Raw genomic sequence first — 14331 nt, forward strand, 5'->3', positions numbered from 1 at the left:
TGAAACGCAAGACGCACGTGTTTGGGTCAGTATTTCTTCTGTATGGCTCGGCGGCACCAACAAGGATTCGTTTTATAATTAATGGGACTGAAATAAAGTCAGATTGCGATCATTCTGGCTGAAACTGTGATTGTGATGTGTGGTTTAACTTTAAATTATGTTTCAACTTTTAAACTAGTTAACAATGAAGAAAGATTAGATTTTAACTTCTCTTTAACTCTGAACTTAGATTAAATTAAATTAAATGTCAGTATTAACTTTAAACTTACAGCTGAGCAGATTTCACTTTTAAAATAGATGCTTTTTTGGGGGATGAATTGAAAAAAATAATCAAGTTTCTCTAAGAAAGTAAAGAAACAGACTCAACCCAATTCAGTTTAATCAGAAGTCTTTTCTGTCTTTCACTATATTCATTGTAATTCAGCCAAAGAAGTTTCTCTGCTGAGCCAACAAACCAAGCCAAGCCAAGCAAAAAATAGAACTTAATTTTTTATTTAACTTTTATTTATTTTTATTTTTTTATCCAGCTAGTAAACAATATAACCCATTTTTTTACTTTTTAGCTAGCAAAGCAAAAAGTATAACCTGTTTTCTTTCTAGTGGGCTAGCAAATAATATAACATTTTTTTTTTTTTTTTTTTTTTGGTAGCCAGCAAACAAAATAACCTTTTATTTACTTTTTATCTAGTTAGTACAAAAAATAAAACCCTTTAAAAAAAAAATACATACATAAATTAGTGAGCTAGCTAGCAAGCTAACTTTTTAGCTTGTTAGCAAACAATATAACTTTTCATGTTTACCTTTTAGTGATTTAGCAAACAATACAATCTTTTATTTTTAACTTTTCAGCTAGCCAGCAAACAATATAACCTTTAGTTGGCCTTTTAGTGACCTAGCACACAACTTACTTACTTTTTAGCTAGCCAGCAACAATAAAACCTTTTTTGATCGTTTTAGCAAGCTAGCAAACAAATACCTTTTTTTTTAGTGAGCAAGCAAACAATATAACCTTATTTTTACTTTTTAGCTAACTAGCAAACAATAAAACGTTTTTTGTTTTTTGTTTTTTGTTGCTGTTGTTTTTTTAGTGAGCTAGCAAACAATATAACCTTTAGTTAATCTTTTAGCTAGCTAGCAGACAGTGCAACATTTTGTTAAGGGAAACAGAGCAGCTTAAAGTTAACATTTCTCCGCTCTTTTATACTTACTCTTTTTATCTACTCCTGCTCTTTTATCAAACTGACTGGATGGAGAACATGTACTCACCTGTGCAGTGACATCGTGCTGTTTCATTCTGTGTAAAAAAAAAAAGTGAATAATCAAGAAGGGATTCATGCTGCTTCTCCATGACAAATTGCTGCATGCAGCTGAGCCTCACGGGCCCACTGAGAGGCCATTAGCATCCTACCTGCCTTACCTGTGGTGGTTTCTATAGAAACACATGAGGGTGGAAAGTGTTGTTGCACTCACCTTTGAGCCTTGGTAAACAACAGGGAGTTCCCCTGCGAATAAACTGCAATCTAGTCCGTTCAGTCAGCCGGCGTGCTGCACTGGAGCCTGCTGGAGACATGATGATCAGCTGTTGACAGGAGGACATTTGACTTTCAGATAGCTGGAGCTTGTTAGGCTGGATATACGTGCGTTGGGCCGGGAGGTGGCTGAGATAGGAGTGGGCATGTTCTTGAACGCAGCTTCTCCCCGGAGGTCATTCAGCATCCCCGTTAACATCAACCTGCAGGGGGCTCGCAGGCGGCAGACGCGGTAAGACAGGACGATCGACTGGGCCAGGCAGCAAGCCTTTGAAAACACTGTGGGGAGGTCATTAAAAAGGAAAAAACACAGGTTAACTTTAACAAAACTTCACATTCAGATGTCCAGAAACTCAAATATGAGATTTTACCCGTCTGTTGACCTCTGCTACCTTCATTTATAACATTCAGTACCACTTTACCAGGGGTGGAAGTAACTGAATACTCAAGTTACTGTAATTAAGTATGTTTTTTTGATGAGTAGTTGTACTTTTATGAGTAGATTTTCAAGCCTGTACTTTTATTTGTACTTGTGTACATATTACACAATGTAATCTACTTAGCTCCTCTAAAATACTTGAATACTGAGTACAATTTGAATTTATATTTTTGTAACCATAAGACTGTCTGCTCACAAATGGTTTAATTAGAATCAGGACATAATGGAGAAAAGAAAAACTCTGCAGCAGCCAAAACTTTGGAGAGGTATTAGCTAATGTAGCATATTAACGTTAGCCATCAGAAGCTACTGGTCATGATGGGAAAAGGGCAAAAAGGTACAACGTGTACATAAATATTTCAAGAGTGAAGAAACTACTTATCCCACAAACCAATGCAAATGATGTCACTTCTTAAAGTTAAGTTTTGTCATTATTATAGTGTTTATATTGATAATAAATGTGCTGTAATATATTTTAGTTTGTGTTATGTTTCTATATAAATTATTTACACCTCAATTCAGTACAATTCATGTTAGCTACCTAATTAGCTAGCCTGCTAGCAGAGCTACCTGTAAACATTTCCATGGTAACAGTCATAGTTCTAATTACAGGTGAGCGACTGGGAGCTCGACTCCCCTGAAAAGAACACAAGCTGCCCTAAAAACCTACTTTGAGAAATTCAAGAGCTCTAAAACATGATGTTCCTGAAATAAATAATAAAAGTTAAAATACGCCCATGTTTTGAGTTTATTGGCTCATTATTGCAAATCACTGATTAATGAAAAGCTGTGAATGAGAAGCAGAGAATCATTGCCTGCGTCCCTCTGCTGATGTCAGGATTTTGTTTGTTATTCTTTGCTCTTGATTAATTAATACATTCTTTAATTTTGAAAAAGTACCCTTATATTAATGTATACGATGCACACCTGAAAGAAAGGCTCCCCTGAAAGCCGCTGTGTAATTTTTATTGATTTATAATTGTTTATAATTATGTTATTAATGAGGTTATAAAGACTTAATAAATCATTAATAAGTTGTTACAACACACTGGATACAAAGGTCAACAGTGAGGCCACATTTATCTGTACGGTTGAGTCTCATGTCTCATTGCTGACTTTGTCTTCAGGATCAGCAGTATTTATACCTCTCAGCTTCATCACATATTTGTTAATTAGTTGTTTCCATTTAAGCACAGTCAGCATGTCTTGATAGTCAGAAAGTTTAATTCAAATTAAATTAACATATCAAATTACCAGCTTCATACACGAGGGCTTTGGCGGTCTTGTTTACTTTCACATTTTCAGCATCATATTATATTTCTGAGCTCTTAATAACTTCGTGAAATTTGTGTTTAGGTGGAGGCTTCGAATAAGCCCTCGGGTTTTTTTCTCTCCCTGCACTGAATATTATTTATCATCTTTGTCTTTTTTGTGAGTATATTTTTTAAATTGTGCAAAATAAACTGAACTAAAATGGACCATTTTGCACTTTAAGAAAAGGCTCTTTCTTGCAGTGTTAGCATTGTCACTGTGAGCATGTTAGCATGCTGATATTAGCATTTAGCTCAAAGCACCGCTACGCCTTCAAACAGCTTCTTCTTGCTGTGATCACGGCTGTTTTTCATTTGTTTCTGAGAAGTCACATGGACGTTTGGCCCTTTAACGTGCATCTTGTCATCACAACATGACAGACTGACGTCCATTTATATGACTCAGATATAAAGCAAGGGGTGCAAGTAACTAATTACATTTACTCAGATTGCTGTAATTAAGTAGTTTTTTGGGGGGTCCTTGTACTTTTATGAGTAGATTTTCAAGTCTGTACTTTTACTCATATTTAGGTATGCATTACAAGATGTAATCTACTCAGTTACTTTTAAAATCATAATTGAGTACTGATTGCAATTTAAATTGATAATCAATCACTTCCTGTTTTATTTTGGTAGGTTATCCCTTGTGTGTCTTTGTTGTTTTTACTTCCTGTCTTTGTCTGTTTTCCCGCTCTTTTTGATCACTGATTATTGTCACCTGTTGATTGCCCTCACCTGTGTGTTGTTACCCTGTGTCTTTCCTTCCTTCGTTGTTAGTTTGTCCTCGTCTCATCATGAAGTCTCCTATTTTTCCTTGTGGCTGTTTTCCTAGTGTTTGTCCCCCTGCTCATTTTTTTTTTGTTTTGTATTTTCTTGTGTTTTTTTTTCCCTCCACACACTTTGGATTTATTGATTGGTTTTACCTTGCCTTGTCTGAAGACTCTCCTGCCTCACACTGATCGGCTCTCGTCTGTCTGCACTCTGGTCCAAACCTGTTAACTCATAAATTGTGACACAATAAGGTGATGAAAACTATGACACACAAACAAGAAAACAAAACAAAATGCTGCAGGACTTTGGAGTAGGGATGTTATTGATTAATATTCATTAATTGCTGTTAAGAATCTAACCAATTCAAATTTTATTTTAACTGCACCTCATTTGACTTTGTTTTGTCTGGAGGAACCATTTATTGAGAAAAAAATGACTGAAAAGATGAAAATGAGGACAAAATGTGTTTTTTTTATTATTGATTCAATTATTGGTTCAGGAAAATGCAAAATTTAAAACTCTCGGCCGGGCAGGTGACTGTGACATCAGCAGCTAAAAGTAACTAATACTGCACAGTAGTTTTCACAATGAATACTTTTAAGTATTTTTCTAACACCAGTACTTTTAATTATAATCAAGTAATATTTTAGCAATGTAACAGTACTTGTACTTGAGTACAGATTTTCAGTACTCTTTGCATCACTGAGTAAAGCATCAGTTTTGACTGATTACATTTTTTAGCTCTTTTTAAAGTTTAAAGTGCCATGAAACAGCGAGTGAAGTGCTTACTGCTCACACGTTTCCATGGGGATTTGTGGCGGACTTTGATTGGTCCCCAAACAAAGCGGTCCATGGATGTCGTATCAGCTGACTCCCGACCGGACCGGGACCAAAAACAGCCCCAGAGACCAACAGAGACCTGATCCAGTGTCGCTCAGATCAGTGAATGTAGTTATAAAGTTGTGTTTTTGTACAGAGAGGTCTGCTTCACAGAAACACACAGAACATTTGGTAACACCCACAAAGATGAGTCATCAATGGTTTTTAATTGTTTTCCAGAAAAAGACAAACCCAAGAATATCTACAAAATGACTTTTAGGCGTTGCTGAGCCAGATGTTGGCATGTAGATGAAGTGTAGCACAATACATATGTGATTAAAAAACACATAAACTTCAAATTGAACTTAATGGGAACTTTAAATGTCTATTGTCAGTAAGTGTCAATCTTTGCCGTGGTGCTTACATGATTTTTTTACTTCAGAAATCTAAATCTGACTAAAGTTGTTTAGAAACATTTTGTATTTTAGCCCTGAAGTGGAATCATGTAGCTTAAATGAATAGAAAACTAATCAAATGAACCAAATGAATTCATCACTCCATGCATCAAAACAAAAATCAAATTTTTATCACTGTTGGATTAAATCATTACATCCCCGGTGTTCATGCATGTTTTTGTGTGTGTGTGTGTGTGTGTGTGTGTGTGTGTGTGTGTGTGTGTGTGTGTGTGTGTGTGTGTGTGACACACACAGAGAGCTCTACACGGCCACAGCTCACGAGCAGGAGTGGATTAGAGGAGGGGCAGACGGGCGAGGAGGCCAGCGAGCTCGGACCCAGATGCCGGTGTCGAGCGTCGGGGAGGACAGAGCCGTCCTGCTGGGCTTCACCATGATGTCCTTCTCTGTGCTCATGTTCTTTGTGGTCGGGATCACGACGGTCAAACCTTACGTCAACAGGTACACGGCGGTCCGTCTGTTGATGTTGAAGGGGATGTCATGTGATACACAGTTTATCACATGTTTTACAGCTGCAGCTGACAATTATTCAACCAACAGACCAAAGATATTCAATTTACAACGATATGCATCACAGAAAAGTACCAGATCATTACATTTTTGAAAATATCCAGAATTTTTAATCAAAATATGTCGTCAAATCCACAGTAATCCTTATCAGTAAATTCTGGGAAGAGTTCTTTGTTCATGTTCAGTGCATAAATGAACTTTCTCGACCATTTTTATTGCCATTTCTGCATCATCCTACATTATCTTGACACTTTATTGAAAATATATACATGATAAAACTTTATAAATGAGAAATAAATAATTAAGTCTGAGTCAACAGGCCATTTCTTTGTTTTTATTTCCTCTTATCAGGAAACAACATAAAACATTTGAGACTAAATGAGACAAAAGAAATCCATTTAGACAGAATTAACAGGCTCTTGTTTTTTCCTCTCATCAGTAAAACATTTTAAATGCTTTATAAAAGGTGTGCTGCAGATATTAATTAAAATTTGCAGAATTTCCTCCTGTGTCTTTTATTTATTTGGAGACAAAGGAAACACTTTGCACATCTATTAGATAAGACAGGTGTGTTGGAGAGAGACCAAAAAGTTGCAAAAAGGACTCCAGCACACTGTCTAACTTGTAATATATCATTTATTTGTGAGTTTTATGTACTATAACTTCATCTACTGAAACATTGAAAATAAATGATTAATTTGGGGACCCAAATAAAAGTTCCTGTGACCCACCTGTGGGTCCCAACCCGGAGTTTCTCAAAACTACAGTACCAGTATCACTGGTGGTACTAAAGCTCCCTCTAGTGGCACACTGAGGAATCTCCTAAAAATGTTTAAAATGAAAGAAATTAATTTAAAAACATATAATCAAAATACTTTAACTTTGAGATCGCTGAAGTGTTAAGTCTTTCCTGTAATATTTTTGTTTTGCTGTCAGTCTGCTACGTCGTCACGGTCTTGTACACGTGCATATGTTCATAAATGAGACAAGATAAGTGCATTTATTAACAAGCTCTTGTTTTTTCTTCTCTTCTTTAAAACAATACGCACATTTTAAATGTTTTATAAAAGCTGTACTGGAGATATAAATCTTAAAATTTGCAGAATTTCTTCCATAGTCTTTTATTTTTTTGGTGACCAAATAATGACCACACCTGTGGATCATAACCAAGTTTGAGCCAATATAGTCTAATATTACTGTTCGATATAACTTAAACAAAGGTCTGTCCAATTGCATTTATTAGTTTCTGACTCTGGAATAATGAGAAAGCTAATAAATTTCCCGCCAACAACTGTAATTCTGAATCTCTTGAACCAAATCACAGACATTGAGGCTTTTCTCTGTGATCTTCTTCTGATATTTAACATAATATTTTTTCATTTTCGTTCACTGAGTCTCCCCTGAAACTGTCTGGAGCCCCCCTGAGGGAGGCCCACCTCCCACTGTGAAAACATCTGTTGCAGACGGATCAACAGACCGTCATCGCCGCTAGCATGGCTAAAATAAATTTAAAGTTAAATCTTTAAAATAAAAACACTTAGCTCGAGGTTAGTTAGCGCTTTAATGTTTTTCTTTTCCTGGCAGAGGAAAACAAAAAGTAAAATAAGAAGATTCCTCACATCAGAGATCTTATAAGAAACAGTTACTGTCTTTCTGATGTGGTGCGTCTCCCTCTTGTGTTGCAGTAACTGGACGACGGCGAGCTGTGCTCTGCTGAAGACTGAACTCCTGGAGGAGTGGGTGGACTGCAGAGGTGTGAGCACCGTGCCTTGCCTCAGGGTAAAGGTTAACCACACACGCTCCAATCAGACGGCTTTTCTCCACTTTGACGAGGAATTGGTCCTCCTCGCTCTTGAGGTAGGGATTTAAGGCAGTAAATTCCAGGTTTTAGCTCTGACCTTATAGCTTTATGAGCCGCCGGTTTGGTTCTGCTTCACACCAGGTGTAGCCTGTCGACTGTAAGGGAGGAACACCTGCAGGAGGCTGCACGGCCCTGCAGGAGCGGAACATTAAAGCTTTATGTCCGAGTACTACAACAGACACGAAGGACCCGTCTGTGCACTGTAAAAAAAATCATACAGGAATTTAGTGGAATCATTACAAGTTTTATTTAAGTAAATTAAACTTAAAATTTCTTGCATTTACTTTCAGAACATTTCAAAACCTTTAATCAAGACAAAAAAAAGAGGAAACTGGAGTAGAAAGTCAAATAACCGAGCAAAAATGTCATCTTGCTGTGTTGTTGGGCGCCAGAGTCCAAGGAGTAATTGCTCAAAATTGAAGTTTTATTGCATACCAGCTGTCACTGCCACTCAAAGACAACTGTGGTTAAACACAATAAGATGAAAACTGTGAGAAGTCTGCGAGCCAAAATTAAAAAAAATGAACTCACCAAATGTCAAGATAGGAAATGTTCTCACACCTATTTTCTTATTAAACAGAAAAATACAACCGAGCACCTTCTGAATTCAAGTCTGTCTCTGACTCAGTCTGACTGGACGAGCTCGTTAGCTCCTTTAAACACACTTCATTTAAACTCAACAGACAAAAACAAAGTAAAACTCAAAAACAAAAAAAAAAAAAAACGTCTTGCCCAGACTTTCCACTGTTCCAACAATCACCAGCTCTGGTTTGGTCAAAATAAATCCTCAATTCTTGGCGTTAGACGTGAAAATGTTCTGGCTCTACAGCCTGTTTTCATCCTCCGGCTCAGTGGGTGTGGACTGTATAAATTACCAAAATAAAATGTCCAAAAAGTAAGAAAAGTTAGTAAGCCAATTACAGATATATTCATCCAGTCCACCAAGAGAAATCGTCCATCCATTGAGCAACAGTGTACAGTCTGTTCCCATGGGTTAAAGGGATAGTTCACCCAAAAATGAAAATTCAGTCATTCAGTTTGCACACCGTCACACCACACACACACACACACACACACACAGTTCAGACAGTGTGCATGTGAACGTGGCTCCAAGCTAAAGATCTACAGTGAAGAATCAGGATAAAAACATGGCGTCAATAACTTTTTTTTAGTCAACTTTGCATGTTGGAGCTTTAGGAGACGAGCAGCATGAAGGCATTTTATATTTCTTTTCTGTTTTTTTTTACATTTGAAAACTGGTCACCATTCACTTCCATTGTTTGGGAGATTCTGCAACACTGATTTCCTGTGAAACTCGAGCAGTGTTTTGTGGACTAAAAAACTAAACCAGACCTTCAATCAGCATGAGGGTGAGCAGATAATGACTGAATTTTCATTTTTGGGTGAACTGTCCCTTTAATGTTAACTTTTCGTGTAATGCAGCCCTGGAGAGTGACTGAGTTTCAGCCTTTATTACGAAACAAGCCCAGAAAACTTGCTAGCTAGCTGACGTGTTTAGGAAAATGTTTGGTTCACCCTAAGCTCCGCCCACAAAATAGACATAAAAACATAAAAGTGGTTTATAAACATGAGCTCCTTCAGCTTAAAGTGTTTTGACTTGAAATGATGAGTTGGATGAATGTACTGTCCAGAGTTCAATCAACTCATTAAATAAAGTTTCTAGTTTGAAGAAAACAGGAGAAAACTTGCTGTGAGTCTCTAAATACACCTCAAGCTCAGTCATGGTTGCTTGTTTTCACAATAATTTAAAAAACTGTGAACCGTGACGAAGGTGAGAATTGAATTCAGTCTTACACTTAAAATGTAATAAGTTCACTTGGAGCGGTTTCACATGTTGTCTTTGTGCCAAAGCTGGAGCAAAGCAGCTCCAACAGGAACAGATTCAGCTGTAAGTTCTGTGTGTGAAATGAAGAACTGACTCTTAAAACTGAGAAAAGGCAAAAAGAAATCCATTTTTTTGTAGTTTGTTAACGTGACAGTCGGTTAAACTGAATATCTTCAGTTTATTGAACATGTTTCATCAAACAGAACTGAATTAATTTCAGGTTTATTTGACTAGAAAAGTTTATTTGTTTTCAATCATTACAAAATTACCTCGACTTGCCTTTTCAAATTCAGTCAACTCACAACTTTTGGTATAAGGTTAGTTAGAACACTGAGAACAGAGTGCAATTTTTTTCTGCCTGCAACAAGTTGCCTTCAACTTTTAATGAATTATACAAAAAACTGCAACTTTCTTTTGTAATTTTCACTCGGTCCCACATTTTTGCAAAATATGCCTAAAAGCATTGCAACATGCATCGCAATTTTTTAGAAAAGCTGCAGTGAAATCAGGCTTTTTAGGCTGCAACAATCCAAAAAAAAGGCCCACAAAAATTTCAGAAGTTTTCAAAAATGTTGTGTGAGAGAACGCAATCATGACACAAAGAAGGCCACACCTTCTCAAACGTGGGTGAAACAGTACATGAGGCAAAAACAAGAAAAAGCAGGGCTCTGATCTCACTCTCTCTTGCTTTGCACTCTGAGGAATAAGGGTTTCGAAGGGTTCCTTCTGAAGTTCTGTCCAATTGCTTCTGAAGAACCCTTTTTTGAAATCACACCACTGTTTAACGTACTTTTGTCTAAAAAAAATGTTTTATTTATTGTTGGACTCACATCTCATATTAGCCATCTAAGCAGGGACGTGAGAAAACACCTGATAAAGTGGTGAAGGAAAAAAAAAAAGAAAGAAACTGTACAGAACAATCTGACAGGATGTAAAACTGCCCTCACTCTGATTACTGTACCCTTGTGAATAAGCTGGCAGACATTATTAGGCGATGCTCTCGTGCTGCTCTTCTGCTCCATTCAGAGGAATCATATGAAACATTTTTCTGTGCCACGGAGGCTGGAGAGGGTTTTCTTTTCTTTTTTTTTAACAGAAAAAAAAAAAACTGAATCAAAGAAGAACCTTGTGGCTCGTCGCACTGATTGCAATCAGCGCTGCCAACTGTAACAAGCAGGTCACTTGATAAAAATTACACTTGAATCATATCTTTTCCTTCCCAGTGTTTCTACATACCCAAATGTCAGATGAACAGGACGGAACTTCAGAAGGAAGTTGTGAAAGTGAAAAGCATCCTGGACGCTCACCTGCACAACACCTCGTGCTACGCTGACGGCGAGAAGTACCCCGGGAACGCCATCTTGAACGTAAAGTACACGTCTCAGGTCGTCCTGTTCGCGCTGCTGTGGCCCTGTCTGATGCTGGGCGGCGGCGCTCTGCTGGTGGGCCTCGTGAAGCTGAACCAGTACTTGGCCCACCTCTGCTCCGAGCTGCGCAGCGAGGCCGCCGGGGGCCGGCTGACGTCGAGACACACTCACGGCAAACTGTACAGACTCCTCCGCAGGTCCAGCGTGCCGTCTCCGTCATGACACGGTCAGTGTTTGTGCTGCAACAGGCCAAAAATAACAGGGCTGGTCTGTGTAGAGCTGCTCAGAGTGAAATACTGGTTTTAAAGGGATAGTTCGGATTATTTCAGGCGGGGTTGCATGAGGTCGGTGTTAGTGCTGCAGCAGCAGTAGATGCTGGTCGACATCCCTCCAGTTTTGACAGCTTATACACACCAGTCTGTTCTGTGAAGAAAAAAAGTTGAGAAAACTCAAAATTTCAAGGCAACTATCTTCAAAATTTCAAACTCTTGACTTTGAAATAAACTGAGGACAAGAGCAGAATTAAGTTGATTAGTTAACTTCAGTTGGTGAGCAGGTTCACGCCTCAAACACACCTCTAATCACCTGACAGGCCTACATATACCTGGTCAACCCGCCCGGCCCTGTTTGTCTCACATCCCTCAACCCACCCACCCTTTTCCCTTTCCTTCATCCTCTCCCCTTCTCCTCTCGTCCCTCCTGATTCAGTCCAGTTCATGCCTCTCCCACGTCTCGTACCTGCTACAGTCCAGGGGTCCACAATCAGCTCGGGCAGAAATATGCCAAGACGAACCCCCACTCTGAGTCTCCCTCCGCCTGGCCTTCAGCCCACCCTCACATACCCACCTAGCTGATGACCTCCTCCATCCACCTTCACCCGTCCCCTCTACATTCATTCATCATCAACATCCAGTCCCTCTGAACGTTCATTAAAATCCTGATTTGCAGCTACAAACATAACACGCGTGCATCCTGTGATCCTGGATGTTTTGTTTCTAAAACTCAATAGATTCACATTTTTCTAAAGAGGAAAAGACTGACTGATGTGTTGGTGAGTCAGTGAGACTCGAGGAAGCTCAGGCAGGCTGATTGTACTGAGACCGTCAGTCCTCTGCAGCGACCAGTTCGACTCCCTCCTGCGTTCTCCTGAAAACAGAAGCTCACTGCTCTTACAATAAACTCTTACTCATTCTGTGAACATTTTGCATTAATTTGGACTCTGGAATAAAAATTTCGAAGGACACTGCAGCTGCAGTGTTGTTGTTAGAGAAGGGAGTATATCAGCTTCAACAGCATGTCTCCTTAATGTCTGATCACATATCATGATTACTTTGATTTATTGCAGTAAATACAGTATCAGTCAAAGGTTTGGACACACCCTGCCATTGTCTTGAATGAGGAAATGTGTCCAAACATGAGTGCTGTTGTATATTTCATATTTCTCCTTAAAAACCTCAAAAATAGTGAAGACAGGGGCCTTGAAAATGTTTCCTCAGCTTTTTTCTTTTACAGTGTATTGAAGGATCGACAGAAGAAAAAAAGGACTGTTTATACTCCAGCCTTGTCCACACTAACGTCTTTACCATGAAGCACAAAAATACAAAAAAAGTGCCTTGTAAATTACAGTCATTGTGATCAAGTGTCAAACAAACGGCATAATAAAATCTCTTTTGATAGGGAGAAATGTTTTTAATTCAACAGTACAATAAATGAATGCATACAGTTTATCAGACATGGTCATATGAGGATGACTAAAACAAGTATTTGAAGAGGTTTTATGATATATTTATATATATATACAGATGAATAGATAACTAACATATGGTTCTTTTTAAAACATGCAAGGTAGCTTCTTCCTCCTTATTGTGCTTACAGACTTCCACTTTAGGGCAAGAGATCTCCACTTGACGTGGAGACGGTACTCTGACAACAGCATCAAGTCCTTGTCCTTCATTCAACAATTCGCCTCTGCTTTGTCATTCATATCATTTCAACAACTAGAAGCTGTCTACTGGGTTTGTATGAGGATGCACTGTAAAAAAAAAAAAAAAAAAAAAGGTGAAAAAACTCGAGTTCAAGGCAACTGCCTTCACTGGATTTGTGAGTTCTGAATAAAACACTCTTTTCAGATAACATTTTTCTTCTTTAAACTCTGAGTTTGAGAAACTTTGTATTTCAAAACTCGTTCACACTGAGCTGTATGTTATTTGGGTGCTTGATAATAGCGATTATTCACCTTATTTTTCACTCAAAGATTCAAGTTTATCAAAAAGAAGACGAGTAAATTATCTCAACAAAAAAATATTATTAGTTGGCAAAAGTTTTTTTTCAAAACTCTAGAATCTGAGTTGGGCTCAAAACTCAAAAATCTGTTAAAGCAAGTTGCCTTGAAATGCTGCGTTTTCTCAGTTTTTTTACAGTGTGGTGCACGTTATGCATGATTCCTCTTTCTTTTTTCTTTTTTTTTTGGTTAGCAGTTACATATATGAGTTTGCTTACATTTAAAAATACAAAAATATATTACCTCTGTAGTTATTCAAGGAAAGCATTTGCACATGTAGTAGCAGTTATCAGTTATCTGTTACCTTCATTGTGACTTTGTTGTACCTCACACAAGTAACAAGGTCATTTCTATACATGAAATTCAAGTAAACAACATCAGGTCAAACAAAACAAAAACAAATAGATATTTGAGGACCTCATGCATAATGCAGTGTGAGAAAACAACCAGAACAAGTACAAAGGGAAATCATTTAGATAGATCTTCCATAAAGTATATGGGGTGTAAGTTTTTTTTTTTTTTCTCAGTTTTGGGTCCGGCCCACCGCTCTGTAGCCCGTACAGAAGCACATGCATCTGAGTGAGGTCGGTTTCCTTGAGACCGCGAGTGTCCAGGCAACCGCCCCGTTTGAGTTTCATTTGGTAAAGCTAGAACATTTACTGACCTCTTACGTATGCGTCTGTGCGGCGAGAAAACCTGCCGAGACGGATTCTTACACACATAAGGGCGACAATCATAGGAAAAGAGAGGAGGAGGGGAAAGAAAGACACTTTGAAGGTTAAAAAAGAAAAAAAAAATTCACTTCGGTTATTTTTTCTTTGCCTGGGTGTCACGATCTGGGACAGTATGGCAAATGTGAGGAGAGAGAGGGTGTTTTAAAGGAATAGTTCACCCCAAAATCCAAAATACATATTTCCCCTCTGGCCTGAAGTCCTGTTTATCCATCTAGACTGCTGCAGTGTGAGTCGCCGAGGTTTGGATCTACTAGAACCACTTTCTTTCCGCAGTACAATCTACTGGAAAGAAAGTAGTTCCTGCATGAAACTTGCTCACAACAAGGCCTGTGGATTATTTTGAGTAAGTGGGTCATGATTTCTGGAAAGAGACTTTGCTATTCACTTTTTC

The 14331-nt window shown here is 38.2% G+C and overlaps 1 protein-coding gene across 1 annotated transcript; it reads left to right on the top strand.

The window, feature by feature from the left end:
- The first annotated feature begins 1498 nt into the window (after window positions 1–1498).
- On the top strand, window positions 1499–11526 carry kcnmb3 (potassium calcium-activated channel subfamily M regulatory beta subunit 3). Its single transcript, XM_084732922.1, has 5 exons — window positions 1499–1761; window positions 3608–3617; window positions 5583–5782; window positions 7537–7708; window positions 10782–11526. The coding sequence occupies exons 1-5, from the start codon at window positions 1676–1678 to the stop codon at window positions 11145–11147; spliced, it is 834 nt and encodes a 277-aa protein (XP_084589048.1). The 5' UTR covers window positions 1499–1675; the 3' UTR covers window positions 11148–11526.
- The last annotated feature ends 2805 nt before the right edge of the window (window positions 11527–14331 follow it).

The sequence above is a fragment of the Lutjanus erythropterus genome, chromosome 12 (genome assembly GCF_056507025.1).
Source record: "Lutjanus erythropterus isolate fLutEry1 chromosome 12, fLutEry1.hap2, whole genome shotgun sequence".
Classification (NCBI taxonomy): domain Eukaryota; kingdom Metazoa; phylum Chordata; class Actinopteri; order Lutjaniformes; family Lutjanidae; genus Lutjanus; species Lutjanus erythropterus.